This window comes from Limulus polyphemus, unplaced genomic scaffold (assembly GCF_000517525.1).
Source record: "Limulus polyphemus unplaced genomic scaffold, Limulus_polyphemus-2.1.2 Scaffold1850, whole genome shotgun sequence".
NCBI classification, from domain to species: domain Eukaryota; kingdom Metazoa; phylum Arthropoda; class Merostomata; order Xiphosura; family Limulidae; genus Limulus; species Limulus polyphemus.
Window position 1 is genome coordinate 67,911 of NW_013667460.1, and position 16,267 is coordinate 84,177.

At 34.1% G+C, this 16,267-nt stretch overlaps 1 protein-coding gene across 1 annotated transcript in view; it reads left to right on the forward strand.

Moving 5' to 3' along the window:
- LOC106465152 (L-fucose kinase-like) overlaps positions 1 to 16,267 on the forward strand; it is a gene marked incomplete at its 3' end in the record, with an annotated part of 210,195 nt that overhangs the window by 48,931 nt on the left and 144,997 nt on the right. The window contains exons 8-10 of the mRNA XM_022392980.1: positions 6,506 to 6,586; positions 6,958 to 7,077; positions 7,483 to 7,666. Of these exons, the coding sequence (XP_022248688.1) occupies positions 6,506 to 6,586; positions 6,958 to 7,077; positions 7,483 to 7,666 (385 nt within the window). The remainder of the gene's footprint in view (positions 1 to 6,505; positions 6,587 to 6,957; positions 7,078 to 7,482; positions 7,667 to 16,267) is intronic.

Here is a 16,267-nt window from a genome sequence, read left to right on the forward strand (position 1 = left end):
TCAATATATTCATGGACAAAACTTTATTTTATTTTATTAGAAATACTTCACTATGAAATACGACTTTTTGTATGTGAAAGATTTGTAATATTAACTGAAAGACTGCCAAATTTTGTGAAGATATACCCAATATATTGAGAGTTATAAGTATTAAATTTATATCAACTTTAAACGAATACAAAAGGTCACATGACTCAGTCAAATTGACCGACCCCGTGTTGGGAGAGTTAATCATTGGCATTTGAAACAGTTTAACTTGCTCAGTTCAAAATGATTATTGAACTTGTATATCAACCATAACCTTTTTTCGATACAATACCTTAGCTTTTTTCCTTCAGTGCTGCCCTCTCTATGCACAATTTGCACTACCACTAGCCTTGATACTCTCACCTACCCCCACATGTTTACACATGGTACAGCTATGCTGTAGTATACAAATAAGCATGCAACAGCCCTCCACCAATAGGAGTGCAACACACCCTCCTGGCACAGCTGACTCCCTCTATACTGTAGATCCCAATCTTTACTTGTTGATTTGGTATACCTGAGTGCAGGTGTATCTAATTTGTGCTTGTGTTTGATTTTATTATTTTTTGGGGGTTTTGAATGATTAGTGGAACAACTATTTTTGTTGTTTCCAGTTTATTAATTTTTTCTTCTCATCATTAACTTGATACTATAGATTGATCTGACAACTCCCACTCTGAATTTGAATTATGAATTCACAATTTAAAGTTAGAACAATTATTAATGCCACTGAACCTAAACCTGTAGTTTCTCAGGTTTCAGACTCTGTTCTTTCTGCTGAGAAGGTTTTGGTCTCAGTTTGCCATGAGTCAGAGTCCATCATGCAGCCTGCTGTGTCTCCTTACCCAAGACCAGATATACCATTTCCTGGGGAACCTGGTCAGAATGATGAGGATTTGGACAACATGTTTTCACCTCCTTCCTTTGCCATGCAATCCTGGGTCACACCTGTGGATGCTGCCAGACCTTCCTCCACCTTCCTTGATATGATGTTCCAGATATGCTACCTTTTGTCTGTATCCTTTTTGTCTTATTATTCTTCTTTTTCTTTCCTGCATGCAACTTCTTCCTCAGATTACCTTGTTTTCTTGCTCTCTCTAGATATCAGGGTCCATGCTAATCAGTTTCCAGCACAATTATGTTCTGAGATTAGTATACCTTGTCTCTCTTGTGCCTCTGATTCCTATGCATTAATGTATCATCATTTGGAATTTCCCTTTTCAGAACTCACAGAAGTTAAAATTTTTGACTAGGGTGTGGGGATCTGATTCTGATACCACTATGGGGTTTTTCCTAGGCCCAATTTTCTCATCTCTATTTGCCTGTCACCATTATCCTATGTTAACTCTCCTCTATCCATATCCTATCTGAGGCTATCCATAATTCCCCTCAAGCATTTTTAGTGGATACTTGCTCCTTCCTGTTTTACATTTTGGCAAGCTTGTCTTCCTCTACCCTTAACCTACAAACTTGGCTCCTTAGTTGTTGGGATCTCCTGAGTAGGGATCTGCTTTTAGCTCATGTGTGCCTGTCCACTTCCTATTTGCGTGACCATTGTATGGCTCAATTTTTACACCAGTCAGTCCTTGAAAATTTTCTTGGCTCATTGGAGTCCAGGGTAGAGGCTACTTGTCAACACTTCTTCTTTCATCCTTGGTTTTCACAGTCTTTGCCTGTTCCCGTATCTCACCTTCCTTCCCTTTGCCTGTCCTTCTCTCTCAGGTTTCAGTGGCTAGCCATCAGATTGATTATTACCAGATCACCTGCTGCTTAGGATTCTGTGACTAAACTGTTGGTTGTGGCATGTTTGGCCAGGTTTGTTCACACCTATGGAGCACTTTCACCATGGATCCTTGGGTGCTTCAGGTGTTATCCGTATGACTTTACTTTCATTTTCAAACTCCACTTACCATTATCATCCTCTGGATCCATTTTTCTGCCAGCATCTTTCCGAAGCAGTTTGAGATCTTCACAAGGATGCTATCACACTTGTCTATAACCCTTCTTCAAGGTTCTATTCCCAGATGTCAGTAGTTCCTACAAAGACATGGTGCTGGCACCATGTCGTAGATCTCTCCAGTCATATCCATTTCATTGACCTACCTCATTTCATCATAGCCTTTCCTCACTCTTAAGTGGGAATTTACTTTGAATGATGAAGGTTGACATCTTGGTTACTTACCTTCACATTCCTATTTCCTTAACATGTGGATGCTACCTTCATTTTGTCCACAAAAGGTTGAGTATATCAATTTTGCACTTTTCCATTTGGTCTGGCTTCTGTACCATATGTATTCTGTTGGGTTTTCAGGGTCTTTGCCTGTCTTCTTCATTCTCAAAGTCTGCAGTTTCACCATTATATGAATGATTGGCTGCCTTTAGCTCCATTCCAACAAACATCTCTCTCACTCACACAAACACACACATTTACTTCTCCTAGAGGCTGGTAGTGTGGGTTGGCTAGTCATGTTGGATAACTCCTTTCTCATACTGACCTAATACCCCATCTGTTTGGGAGTGCTCTTCAATTTGTATGTCAGTCAGGCCCAGCCTTCTCCTCTCTGGTTGTAATCAATGGAACTATTAGTTCTCAAAGCTCAATCCTCTCCTCCTGTCACTGCTTGCTAGGTTCTATCTCTTTTGGGGACTTGAGCTTTGATGGAAGCCCTCATTCTTTTGGGTTGTGCTCACATACATACTATTCAATGGGTGTTGCATGATCAGTGGAATATTGCTTGGGATCCTCTTGACTCTGTTATCCCTCTCCCTCCATGTCAATTTAGTATGGTCACTCAACAGGGACATCACCATGGCTGGCATTCCTCTTCTTCTTCCCCATCCCAAGATGCATCTATTTACAGATTCTTCTATGAAGGGTTGGGGGCATTCATGGATTCCCAGGAGATCACAGATAGTTGGTCTTTGATTGAATCAGCTCTGCTTATCAATCTTCTGGGACTACTTGTCATTCTTTAAGCTTTGGATTATTTCCTATCTTTAGTCATGATCCATTCCAACAATTCAACCATTGTCTCTTACATCAACTGACATGGGGGCACTCTTTCATGTTTGCTTTGTTTTTGAATACTGGAACTCCTCTTCTAGGCCCATTCATATCACATACATCTACTGGCATGTCATGACCCAGGTGCTCTGAATCTTTTTGTGGGTCGCTTGTCTCATTCTTACAAGATTCTCTCCAGGAAGTGGTCCCTAGATCCCCAGGTGTTTTGATGGTTGTGTACCCAGTGTAGTACTCCACTTCTGGATGACTTGCCACTCACCTTGATTCCAAACTACCCCTCTTTTGGTTCTTGGTTCCATATCCTTTGGCTTTGGTGGTAGATGCCTTCAGTCAGGATTGGTTCAAACTTTACCTTTATGCCCATCCTCCTATCTTCTGTTCTCTCTCTTTTGTTTTGCTCCTTTCCTCTCTCTCCCTGGCTGCCCATTTCCATCACTCATTGGAGATCATCATCCAGGCTATCATATGAACCACACCTCATTATCATCATCATATGGCCTTCTCCTCCTCCTTGGGATACCAAATACCCATTATCATCCTATGCACCTCAGTTCAACTGTGAGTGGGTACGTCTTTAATTTCTTTACAGTGACACATTTTACTTGTTGGATCCTGCTCTGTGATGAGGTATACTAAACCATAAATGCACACCGTATGACCATTAAGGTCTATAACACTCACTTTTGAGAAGGGGTGTTCCGCAAGAGAATTAAAGGTTTCCTCACAGTGTTTTGACACATAATTAAGGTACATCCAAGACGGTATCAACTAATGACTGCCATGAGTAAAATGGTGTCGGGATAGCTACCCATACCTCTGATCCTAGTTGAATTAATCGAGACCAGCCTGCTTTTAAAAATATGGTTTTGTGGTCACTCATTGCACTTTCTCCAGTGTTACATTGCTCTGGACTCCTCACCCCCCCCTTGACTGGAATACGGGAGTCCTAACCACTTACCAGCTCCTAGCTGCTGGAGTGGTGGACCATGGAAGCATTCTCCTGGGTATACTAAATTCCACTCAGATAAGAGTAGGGCAGTGGTGTTCTGTCAGTTTAAATGATGTGAACTCTCCTCCTATTGTGGATTGGATGAAAAATATCTGATGCCACCTGGTTTTGGACTGTAGATGATGCACCACATATGGTTCATCTCTTTGGCTGGGACCCTCATTCTACTGCCTCCTGGATGTTGGTTCCTGGGTGGTCTGTGGTGGAATTAGAGCAGGACCGGCCAACATAAGTCCTCAGACATGTGGCTGGTTGGGATCCTCCTGCTACTGCAGACTGGATGGTAAATTCCAATACCACCAGGTGCGCTGTAATTGACCCACCATGTTGCATTCCCCCTTCCTACTGTCACCTGATGTTGAGTTCACTGATTCCTTCACTGTTTCATTGTGGGATTCTAGTTATTATGTGAGAAAAGGCATTGTATTGAAAGTTATAATTTATCTACACTGAAAATGTATTTCCGATAGATACCTACCACTTCTCACACATCATATCTGTCCTCTCCACTTCCAATGCTCCTTTGCCTAATCTCCAAGTGAAAATTAGGTTCTACAGTATAGAGGGAGCTAGCTGCATCAGGAGGGTGTGTCACACTCGTATTGGTGGAGGGCTGTCTCATACTTACTTGGATGCTACAGTGCAGCTGTATGATGTGTAAACGCGTGGGGATAGGTAGGAGTACAGGGCTAGTGGTAAGCAAAAATTATGCATATAGAAAGCAGCACTGAACAAGAAAAGTATTTTTTGAATGTGTTTGTCCATCCAGAAGCTTAGGTTTATATTCGCTTAAAACTCTAAGAATATTAGCATTAGTATTTTGTTTCTCACAAAAATTTCTTTCCATTTGTTTCTCTTGGTTCCTATCCTCTTATGACCTCGTAATAAGTGATTAAAAACTATTAATGAAACTCATATTTCAAGACAGCTCCATGCAAAGTTTAAATGCCAATGGATAGACCAAATTATTATAAACATTATATAGACATAAACTATTTATGTCAATGTAGAGTGAATAAAGTTGTATGAGAGGTTTCATCACTAAGCTTATGCAGAGAAGAACAATGAGATTCATTGAGAAGTTAGGAGACTTATGAACAAACCACAGATCTGGTATTTTTTATAGTTTACAAGATATTTTGATAAATTATATTTGTTTGAATGCTATGGAAATTTTCTTCTGTGACATCAGTTAAGCCTTATTAGGTAAAGAGAATACGGTAGGTGACAGCAAAAGGCTCTGGTAACTCAAATCCTTGTTTATTTAATATTAATTATTGGTATGTTGACCATATTGAAACAACTCACATAAATAAAGTATAATCAGTAAATAAAAGTTGATTTTGACCAAGAATATTTTTAACAAAAATATCGTAACCTAATCTATTGTATTACCATTTTGAAAGGTCAGATTCTAGGTCACCGATAAATCTTTTTTAATTTTTGCATTGTTTGTAAGACATATTGACAGAAGTGGTGAGTACTGCAGTTGGCAAAATAGAGTATCAGTATATCAATCACTTTAAAACTGATTACATATATAAATGTGTTAAAGAATATCAATCACATTGAAACCTATTAGATATATAAATGTGTTAAAGAATATCAATCACATTGAAACCTATTAGATATATAAATGTGTTAAAGAATATCAATCACATTAAAACTGATTAGATATATAAATGTGTTAAAGAATATCAATCACATTGAAACCTATTAGATATATAAATGTGTTAAAGAATATCAATCACATTAAAACTGATTACATATATAAATGTGTTCAAGAATATCAATCACATTGAAACCTATTAGATATATAAATGTGTTAAAGAATATCAATCACATTAAAACTGATAAGATATATAAATGTGTTAAAGAATATCAATCACATTGAAACCTATTAGATATATAAATGTGTTAAAGAATATCAATCACATTAAAACTGATAAGATATATAAATGTGTTAAAGAATATCAATCACTTTAAAACTGATTAGACATATGATTTTTTAAAATCTGAAACTAGATATTATTTAAAAAATTTGTACTAAGTTTCCTGTAATTTGGTTAAGTATTTCCACTGTGAGCAGGAAAAAATCAAGTTACATCAAGGACACCCCTATCTCCCACTGACCTGTATCAGTGAAAGTAGAAACAAACAGGTATATATATATATATTAAGGAAGTATATATATTATGCAGCATTAGGTAAAGTAGAAATTAAAAAAAGGTAAATGTTTGATAATTATTAAAATGCATATATATATATAATAGTGAGTGAATTATCCACTCATGAAATGTGTTGTTTCTTATAATAAGAAATTAGTGTATTTTAGCCATACCAAATTTTGTAATTTATAAAATTATTCCACTTTCACTTTTGAATGCAATACTGAGAGATTATGTTAAATACTTTTTCTGAAATTCTTTGTTTCTTTTTGTTAGGGGTGTGTAGAAGATATTTTGTTTTGCCAGGATGTAAATGTTATCCAAGATTGCTGTCTGGAGAATGGGAAAGTTCCATTAGTGAGTTGCCATGCTTTTCTTATTTTGAACTATGTATTTGTCATTTTTGATTACTGCTACATGTATTGTACTTATGTTGTTGAATAAGTGTATTGTAATTAGTTAGAATGTGTTCTGTATGAATTCCTGATTATTTTATAAAATGAAATTTAGGCTGTTTTATATTTTCATTAACATATTTTGAAATTTTGTTTAATATTTATTATAAATTCACAAAGTTTGTTCAAGAAAAAAGCTGAAAACTACATTGAAATATTCTATTTTATCTTCAGCTAAAACATAATTGCTTTGCATAATAATGACAATGTATATGACTAACATTTCAAACTAGGAATTGAGAAAATGTGGATTAAACACATTATTTGCTCTAGGTTTCAGGACTTGTGTATCTATCAGAGAATGTTGTGGAAAGCTTGCTTGATATTCACGGTCTGTCACCTCTTGATAGTTGTACTTACATAGGGGTTGACAGTGGAACTGAACCTCTGCAGGTAAAAGACATTTTCTTATTAGTGTTGACTTTTAAGTAACCTCACTTTTTATTTGAAAATATGTTACAGCTACACATAAAATTGTCTATTGATATAGGGATAAGGGTACCCTAAACTATAGATGACAGTTTGTTTGTGTGGAGGAAAAAATATAACCTAAAATAAAAACATAGAAGATCTTAATCTGTTTGGAAAATGACTTGACAGTACTCATTACAATAGAATAAGATGCAGAAATAACAAGAATATATTATGATTGGAATTTGAGAAGATATGTAAATGAAAATGTAGATTTTAATGTTTTTTTTTAAATATGAATCTCTCTTTCTAGAATTTAATTGCCCTTGCTAGCTTTAACATTTTTTGGAAGCTTTTTTTTCATTTATCAAGATATGAATTTTATAGGTATCACTCTACTTTGACATTTTGGTTGCCATGGCAACATGTGTATCCAGGGAGGAGTTTCTAGAAGGGGATCGTTGGACCAACTATTCATCTCGGTGTGGGTACAACACAGAAGGTGTAAAAGCCATGATAAGGGCACGAAGTTTAGTATGGGATCATTTATCTTCATTTCAAATGTCTTGTGGTAAGTGTAACAGGAAATCTTTTTTGAACATGAAATTGACAAAATATTGAAAGAAAAACAAAAAAATGTTAAAAACATTAGTCATAAACAATGGCACTGTGAGCACCAAAAACTGGGAGGGCAAAACAAAACATCTTATACTCATGTGTTATTTCAAAGAGTCTTATTGTTCCCCCTCAAATCTTAGCATGCTGAATTACATTGAACCAACACTGGGTTTCAAAAAAGTACTTTATATTGAGTTTTGAAGCCCCACAATATTCACAAACCTTGGGAACTGAAGGTTTTGAACATTCTAGCATGTGCAGGTAATTTTTTTTTGGGGGGGGGGGATAACAAGTTCATTTTAAAGTGGATTGATGAATAATAGCCAAGGGCATGAACTTACCAAGTCTCCAACCAGAACGGTCTTCCTATTCGACTTTAAACCAACATTAACCTTGTATTTGGAAACTTAGTAATGAACCTGTCAACAACATCCTCAAGTTTAATGGAAAGAGCATGTTTCTGTGCACACTAGTTACTGTTAGACTCTTCAATCTCTTGTCTGCCATATTGTTCTAATTTTATTTTTGATCAGTTTTAGCTTGCTGAAGCTCCTTTCACAGCTAGTTGTACTAACTGGGAGAGCTATTGCTATCTTTATAACATTCTAAAGTTCAGTAAAAGCAATAACTAGGGGTTTGAGATGTTCTGGAAACTCCTTGACTGCTCCAAATGTTGCACCTGAATTCTCATTCATTCTCTTAGCTTGCCCCATTTCCATTTATATGTCTTCAAGATTCAGCCTATCATGGACTGCAAGAGGTTTAATAGTCTCAAAATTGAGGAATTCTTCAGATTTGGGATCAGTTGCCGACAGGGAGCAGAGTATTTGGAGATTTTCCCCACTGAATTGTTTTAGTTCTCCAAAAATACTATCAATGGTTGGAAACAAGATGACTCGTTTCATATCAGACAAATCTCGTATGGCATCCCACTTCCCAATTGTGGTTAGAACTACAAAGTTGTCCATGTTTGAGGGCGTGGAGCTCTGTAACTGATGCCAACTGCATCATTTCTGGTCATTTCTGGTAGCAATGTCACAAGAACATTGAAAATAATGTGCAGCTTTCTCATCACATCTGTAGGTTTGCAACATTGCTAGTAGGCTCTCGTTGAGATCTTCTGCTTTCAAGTAATCTAACTTGGATCTTTGGAGCATATCTGATGCTCATTTTGCTTCATGTAAGTTGTCATTGAGGAACAGCATACGGTATACGAATGTCTGGTGAAGTTGTGCTTAAATGGATCTGGCATTTATTGCATGGTCTCATTGCTATCACTTATGTCAACATGCTGCAGAAATTTAATAAAACAGTCAAACCTTGCTCCAATTGCACTTACCACGTGCACCTGGCAAGCATATCGTGTTTCTGACATTGTTTTAAATTCTACATTCTTTTCATTTGGGTGCATGTCTTTTCTTCTATGAAAATCAATCCACTTAATGTGAATATAAGAACCAATTAAAAAATTGTAGCAAGTCTGAAGCATTGAGAAAAAGTCAGCCTCAGGGGTAACAGGTTCCACACTTTCTACAATGAGCAAAACTGTGAATATAGATGGCTTGAGGTATGATTTGTCTTTATTTTCTGTTGAATCCCAGAGTACTTGCTGCTCATGATAGCAGTGCCATCATATCATTGACATGTTTGTGACATCAAGTCTGTTATCCTTTAACTTCTCCAGAATTTATTTGGCAATGATTCTGCATCAAATTCATCAGTAACTTCAAAACGAAGAAAATCTCCATGAACGTCTGAATCAATAAAGTACCGAAGTACCAAACTTATCTGCACTTTTCGATAGGTATTTAGTTTCATTGACTACGATTGAAAAATTACTGAGCTTCTCTTATTTGTTCTTTTATTTTGTTCAAAATTATATCACTGATGATATCCAAAATGGCATTTTGTACACTATGGTGTGTATATTTCACATTTTTAGGTTCTTCACACAGTTGTTCATTTAGGATATGGGTACAAGTCTTTAAGAAGTTTAATATTTCCAAAAAGTTTCCTTTATTTTCAGCTGTGTCTACTTCACTCTAATCCCTCTGAGCTATGTCTTTGACAGCGGTCTCAACATATCTGCAAGTATTTTGATGTATTCCCTATTTGTTCTCCACAATCGGCCAGTGAGCTTTATTAACAATGTCCAGTACTGTTTTCTCATTATATTTGTACGTGTTGTTCAGTGCATCAGACTGTTCGTGTTTGAGAAGTTTATTGTTTTTGGAGCTTCCCCCATTCACTTTTTCCATGTATTGAACCCCTCAGACACAAAAACTTGCTCACCTTGATACTTAATGCCAGTACTAAAAGGACAGTAGACAAAACAGTAAACTCTGTTGGTAGATGTGGAATATTCAAGCCAAGGATATACTTTATACCATTCATACCTGAAGCTAAGGGGGTCAAAAAAGATTTGGTGGGCAAATGCCCCCCCCCTGTAGTGCCACCACTGGTCACAAACAAATTGAATAAAATAGCTAAATTTATTATATGGGATTATTAACCTTATTTACAAATGAATTGAATAAACATGCTTAAATTTATTATATGAGTAAGTAAAGACTTAAATAAAGGAGAACAATACAAAAGTTATAAACTAGATTGCTGTTGTGCTTAGGATAAATAATAAAAATGAAGAACATAGACTAGAAAGAACATATTTAGGTGTCTCCTAAACAAATAGAACAAAAACTGAAAAGAAAAGAAAGGAAAATACTGAAGAGAGAGAAAAATCTGATGAAATAAATAAAATGGTTGGAATAAAATTTGTACTAATGCTTAACCCTCTCTTCCCGGGTACCCTTTACTGCCCATGACGCAAGGTTTTAGTGTCTTACATTCCAAATCTTATAAAACTACTTTTTGTTTGTTATACCAATTAGAATAGTATAAAATCTTAGCTAATAATCCATATTTTAATAGCATACAAGGAAATATATAAAAAAATCCTGAATTTCCATTAGTGTGACCCACGTAAAACATTTTGTCTTAGCATGTCATCATCCCTATTTTATCCATCACCCCTCAGAAATGTACGAAATTAAATGTGAAATACTCTATAAAATCGTTATTGCTCAAACAAACCATAATTTTTATAGCCTTTAATTTTCTTTGGCTACAGAGCTATCAAATAGAAAATCAGCCCCACTCCTGCCACACCCACCTATCACATCCTCTGTTTTACAATTCATTGATAGTTCTCTCTTACGTTTCATTATATATTACTAATAACCAATAGAAAGTCAAGGTTTTCATCTATTAAATGATGTATTGTAAAAAATTGTGATCTGGACAGATAATTATCAATTTCACTCAGAGTAGCAACATCTTTCTCATGGAAAAGTTAACAACGAGCTTGGATGAATATGAAGTAACTGCTCTTGTCACACAGGTAGAAAGCCAGGAAAATTTTGAGAGGTAAATGAATTTGTCTACTTTTTGCATGTTATTAGCCTATTTTCTTTGGTGCAATATTTAATTAAATAAAAATTGTTAATTGCATTACTATAATAACTATTAAAAATCAGCCTTAACTCTCCTCGACAATCAATGGCAAGAAAAAAGAAGATTGTGTAAGTACTTTATTTCTTGTTTTTCATATTTATTCTTTATTTATTATTATAAAAGTATCTAAAATCTAAAAATACGGATCTTTTTGTTATTTAAGACTAGATTAGATAAAATAAGTAGTGATAATAATATAATTATAATGGTCCACGTGAGCTGAATCTTCCCCGAGTGATTTACAACTTATAATGGTGCAGATACAAGTTAGACATGGTTCAAAGGGCTGTAAAACAAAATTTAGTTATAAATAGATGTATAATGTTACGAATTTAAAGCTACTTTGGATAAACGAATGTAGTTTCATGTTACAATTTGAAGTTATTCTAGAAAGAAATTTAGGTTTATTTCGATTTTTTTTTTGGTGGTTATGAGGTCGGGCGAATTGACTGATCCTGTTTTGAGACAGGTTAGAGAAAGTAACATATAAACTATAAGGATTTAGTGAAAAAAAGTTTGAAATGCATTTAGGAGGTTTTAGGGATTACACAATGGAAATTTTACATTTTTGAAATGACGAAAAGTATTTTTAATTTTAACATGAAAATTACATTGCATACGGACTATTCAAAACAAATACTCAATATACTCATGGTCAAATCTTTACTTTATTAAAAATACTTCACTAAGAAGTATGACATTTTGTATGTGAAAGACTTGTAATATTAACTGAAAGACTGCAAAATTTTGTGAAGATATACCCAATATATTGAGAGTTATGAATATTAAATTTATAAAGACTTTAAACGAATACAAAAGGTCACGTGACTCGGTCCAATTGACTGACCCTGTACTTTCCTACTAACCTAGAGTGAGCAATGTAATGCCCTCCCAGAAATGTTGCATTACAGATCAGACATAGTACTTCTTTTTCCCAATCTCACCACAGCAGGACAGAAAGCCATTGATAATTTGAAAAGGAACCCAAACTTTGTAATACTACTAAAGGTGGTCTTGGTTTTCAGAGGTGATTCAACCTTTGATTGAAATATGTTTCATGGTAGTGAAAACTGCTTTCACTTTATATTTTCTGGACACTTATGGAAATGTTCGAATATCTGTACTTTTTATTAGATTGTTGTTGGTCCTGTTTGGTATTTTATTGGTTTATTGGATTTTCTCAAGTACACAATATTATTGTTTGATAAGTTTCAAAAAAAGGCTTTTAAGTGATTAGACATTAAATAGATTATTGTGAACATAAATCTTTAATTCCTCAACAGTTGAGAAGTTAGCCTTTATGTGAGTGGTCACATGTACGTCAGCATGCAAAAATTACTCTGATCCAAAACCATTGAACATAGTGAGAAATAATCAGCTTAAAGTAGTAATCTGATGAACCATTACAATTTTTAAAGCAAAAATAGGGTATTTATATCCAAAGAATGCAGTCTTCTTCACTTGTCCTTTTTTGTTAACTGTGTATTGTAGTCAGTCCCATTCTCACACAGCTCACTTAAATGCCTTCTCCTCCCTTGAAAAGTACAAATTTATAATTTAATTTGTGTATGTTTCACAGTCTTTGTGATACAGTATCACACATGACATGAATCTTATGAAACATTAACAGCACTAACACTTGAGGGACATTTTCAGTGATTGTAATGCCTTTCAAATATACATTTTAGAACACAAAAGATGAGTAGCTTTAAACAACAAAAAATAAATAAAAAAACAGACAGTCATCTTATTTTTTTAGGTCAGAATCTGCTTTTTCTTCCTATGTATATATAAATATGAAAAGCTGTCTGTCTGTCATGCTGATATATCATCCGTTGTGGTATCAGTCAACACTCAACTAGATTTGAGGGTAGGTTGGTAGAGATCGTGATGTGATAAAATTGAATTGGGTATATGAAAGGAGAATCTGTAACATAGAGGCCTAACGCATTCCTTGCTTGACTGTATCCACTGCTGTGGACTGCAGTTTTGTCTTTTCAAGGTTCATCAGCATAGCTTGAGTCAGGAAACCAAAGAAATATCATTGAACTTGTTTTCAATTTCACGTCTAGTGAAAAATAAAAATAAATATTTAATATATATATATATATATATATGCAATTGTTAAACAGTTGTTCCTCTATGTAATATAGAATAATGAATTTGATAAAATGTCTTAACATTATTCACATATCTAAATTAATTTAGGCTACTATATGGTGAAGTAAAATGGACTCAAAACACCATAGATATTATATACACTTCACGTTTGTAAGTGGCCTAATTGTATCTCTTTCGTTTACTGACCAAACAGTGCTGATGAGCCCTGAATAGGTGAAACTGCAGTCCACAGCAGAGATTAAGGTCAATCAAGGAATGCTTTAGATCTCAATGTCACAGATTCTGTTTTCAGTTTCACTTCTGGTGAAAATGGAAATTGTTAATATGCATATATACAGTCATTAAACAGTTGGTCTGCTATATAATATTGAATAATGAATTTGATGAAGTGTTGTAACATTATTCACATATCTAAATTAATTTAGGTTACTATATGGTGAAGTAAAACAGGTTCAAAGGTAATCTTTATTAACCCATTGACTGTTGATTTGTCGTATAGGATACTGTTCTCCTCTGGCAGTTGAGTGTGAGTGTGCTGTATATGGTATATGGCTTGCAAAAATTCCACACACGTTTAGAGCAGCCGCAGTTAATGGGTTATGGGTTAAGTGCACATCAGGTATATATGATCAATTGAAATGAATATAGTTGAAAACAAATTAAATGGCATGCATATAGGATTATTTATGACACAGTTGAATAATTTTGATGATTTATAATTGCATTTTTTAATGGGGACTAAAGGAATGAAATAATATAATTATTGTTATTAAGTGTCTCTTTAGATATCACTACAACTTAAGCCATGGTGCATAATATAGTTAGAATAAAAGCATTAGACAATTGGATTGCTGACAACTTTGAGATTCTGGAAAACTAAAAAAAATTAATGTAAAACAAAATTTAGTAAACTTACAATTACACGTCTGGAAGTGTAATAATAATAAAAGTTTTCTTGACTTTTTTTTCTTCAAGTATGAAGTTCTTATGCATAATTTTCTTCAACTGTTCAAATTATAACTTAACATAATTTGATGCAATAGATTAATATAATAAAAAAATACTAAAACACTTTTACAGATTTTAGTATCTTTATAGCTTGTTAAAATAAAAACAAAGAAAATAAATATTTTTAAAATCTTATTATTTTGGAAATACGTATATTGTTAAGGTTTAACTGAATGTGCATGGTTTGATCCATTGGACTGTCCATATTTGAAAAAAAATATTAACACAAAATGTAGAAAGCTTTTAGAAAATCTACAAGTGTGTTGTATGCAAAAAATTAGAAGAGCTGCAAAGATATTTGTGATTAAGATACATCTGTGAATTGACAATATCAGTCTGACTCAAACTGTGAAAAGTCAGAGTGCAAGGTGATGTACATGTGAAGAATAAAGATACTGTTGTCCATTTTGTAGTTTGCATATTGTATGTGCATAACCTCTAGAATCTCCAGAATGCTTATCTACAGTTTTTCAGTATTCCTGTGTACTCTGTTTAGTATTTACTCTCCTTCAACATAAACTGTTGCTAAATCAGTAATTTAGGGTAAAATGAATAGTTGATAACCCTGACATCGAATACATAATACCATTATTTAATTTCTGTATTGCATATTGGTGTATGAAAAACATATTAATTTTAGAAATAAATGACTTTATGACACCAAAATGTTGGTTTTATTTCATTAAACACAACGTTTCGCTTTACAGCTTCTTTAGGAGCATTCACTAAAACACAAACTGAAACTGACATTACAAAGCTTCAAACTTGAGTGTTTAATGAAATAAAAACAACATTTTGGTGCTATAAGGTCATTTATTAATAGTATTAATACATACCATATTGAATGACACTCTGTAAAAGATTATGGCTTGGTACTTTGACCCTCACACATGTGCATAGGGTTAAATGCCAAAAGCCAGTGAGGTATCGAAGACTAAATATTTTGATAACAATCTAGGTATCTGTAGATATTTTTACACATTCCTCATATGTCTGTTATGGCCCAGAATCAGAGGAATGTGGAAAAGCATTTGTAATTGACTTGATTATAACAAATTTTAGACCTATTAGTTTCTAATGCTTATTGGCCTTTAAACCATCATTTTTGAAGTATTATACTACATATATAAATAGCATTTCATAGAGCCTTTTGTCTCATGATCCAGACCAACTGAGTTGTTCCACAGAATGAAAAGAAATTTGAGCAGCAACATGTGGGAGACAAAAGATAGATTTGAAATGCTATTTTTAAAATGATTTTGAGCCACAATGAACAAATTAAAGGGAACATAGAAAACAAAATCTGTCACATGTTTTTTACAAAAAAATGTATATTGTTCATCATTTGAAGAAGTAACTTAATACATTAGTAATCTCAGAAACTTTCTAAATCTAAGTAATTCACAAGGACAAACAGTTAAGATTTATAAATCCAGGCTTTTTTTGTGAAGTACTGTTTTCATGTTAGTGAAAACAATAACAGTGAAAATACATGAAGAAAAAATAGCTAAGATTAGTGCACCACTTAGCGTATCCACCTACTTCTTTTTTATAAACAAGGTACCATTTTTAGATATTTAATTGTTAGTGCATGTTATGTATTAGTAACTTGTTACCCACCATAAATTTTGTACTGCAAATTTGCCACTTCATTCTAAAATAAGGACACGACTCAAACTGCTCTCTAAGTGAAACATTGGCATGTTTATTTTTGTATTAGTAATGAGACAAAACCTGAAAAAAGAAGTTAAACAAGCCTATTAACCCTTTCTATATTGGTCACAGGTGAAAGGCCATGTCATCTTGTTTGTTGACTCACATTCAAAATTTTATTTCATGAATTTATGTCAATAAGTTTGGTATCAAACTGTAGATTATAATCCATATTTTAGAACTATACATTACTCAGTTT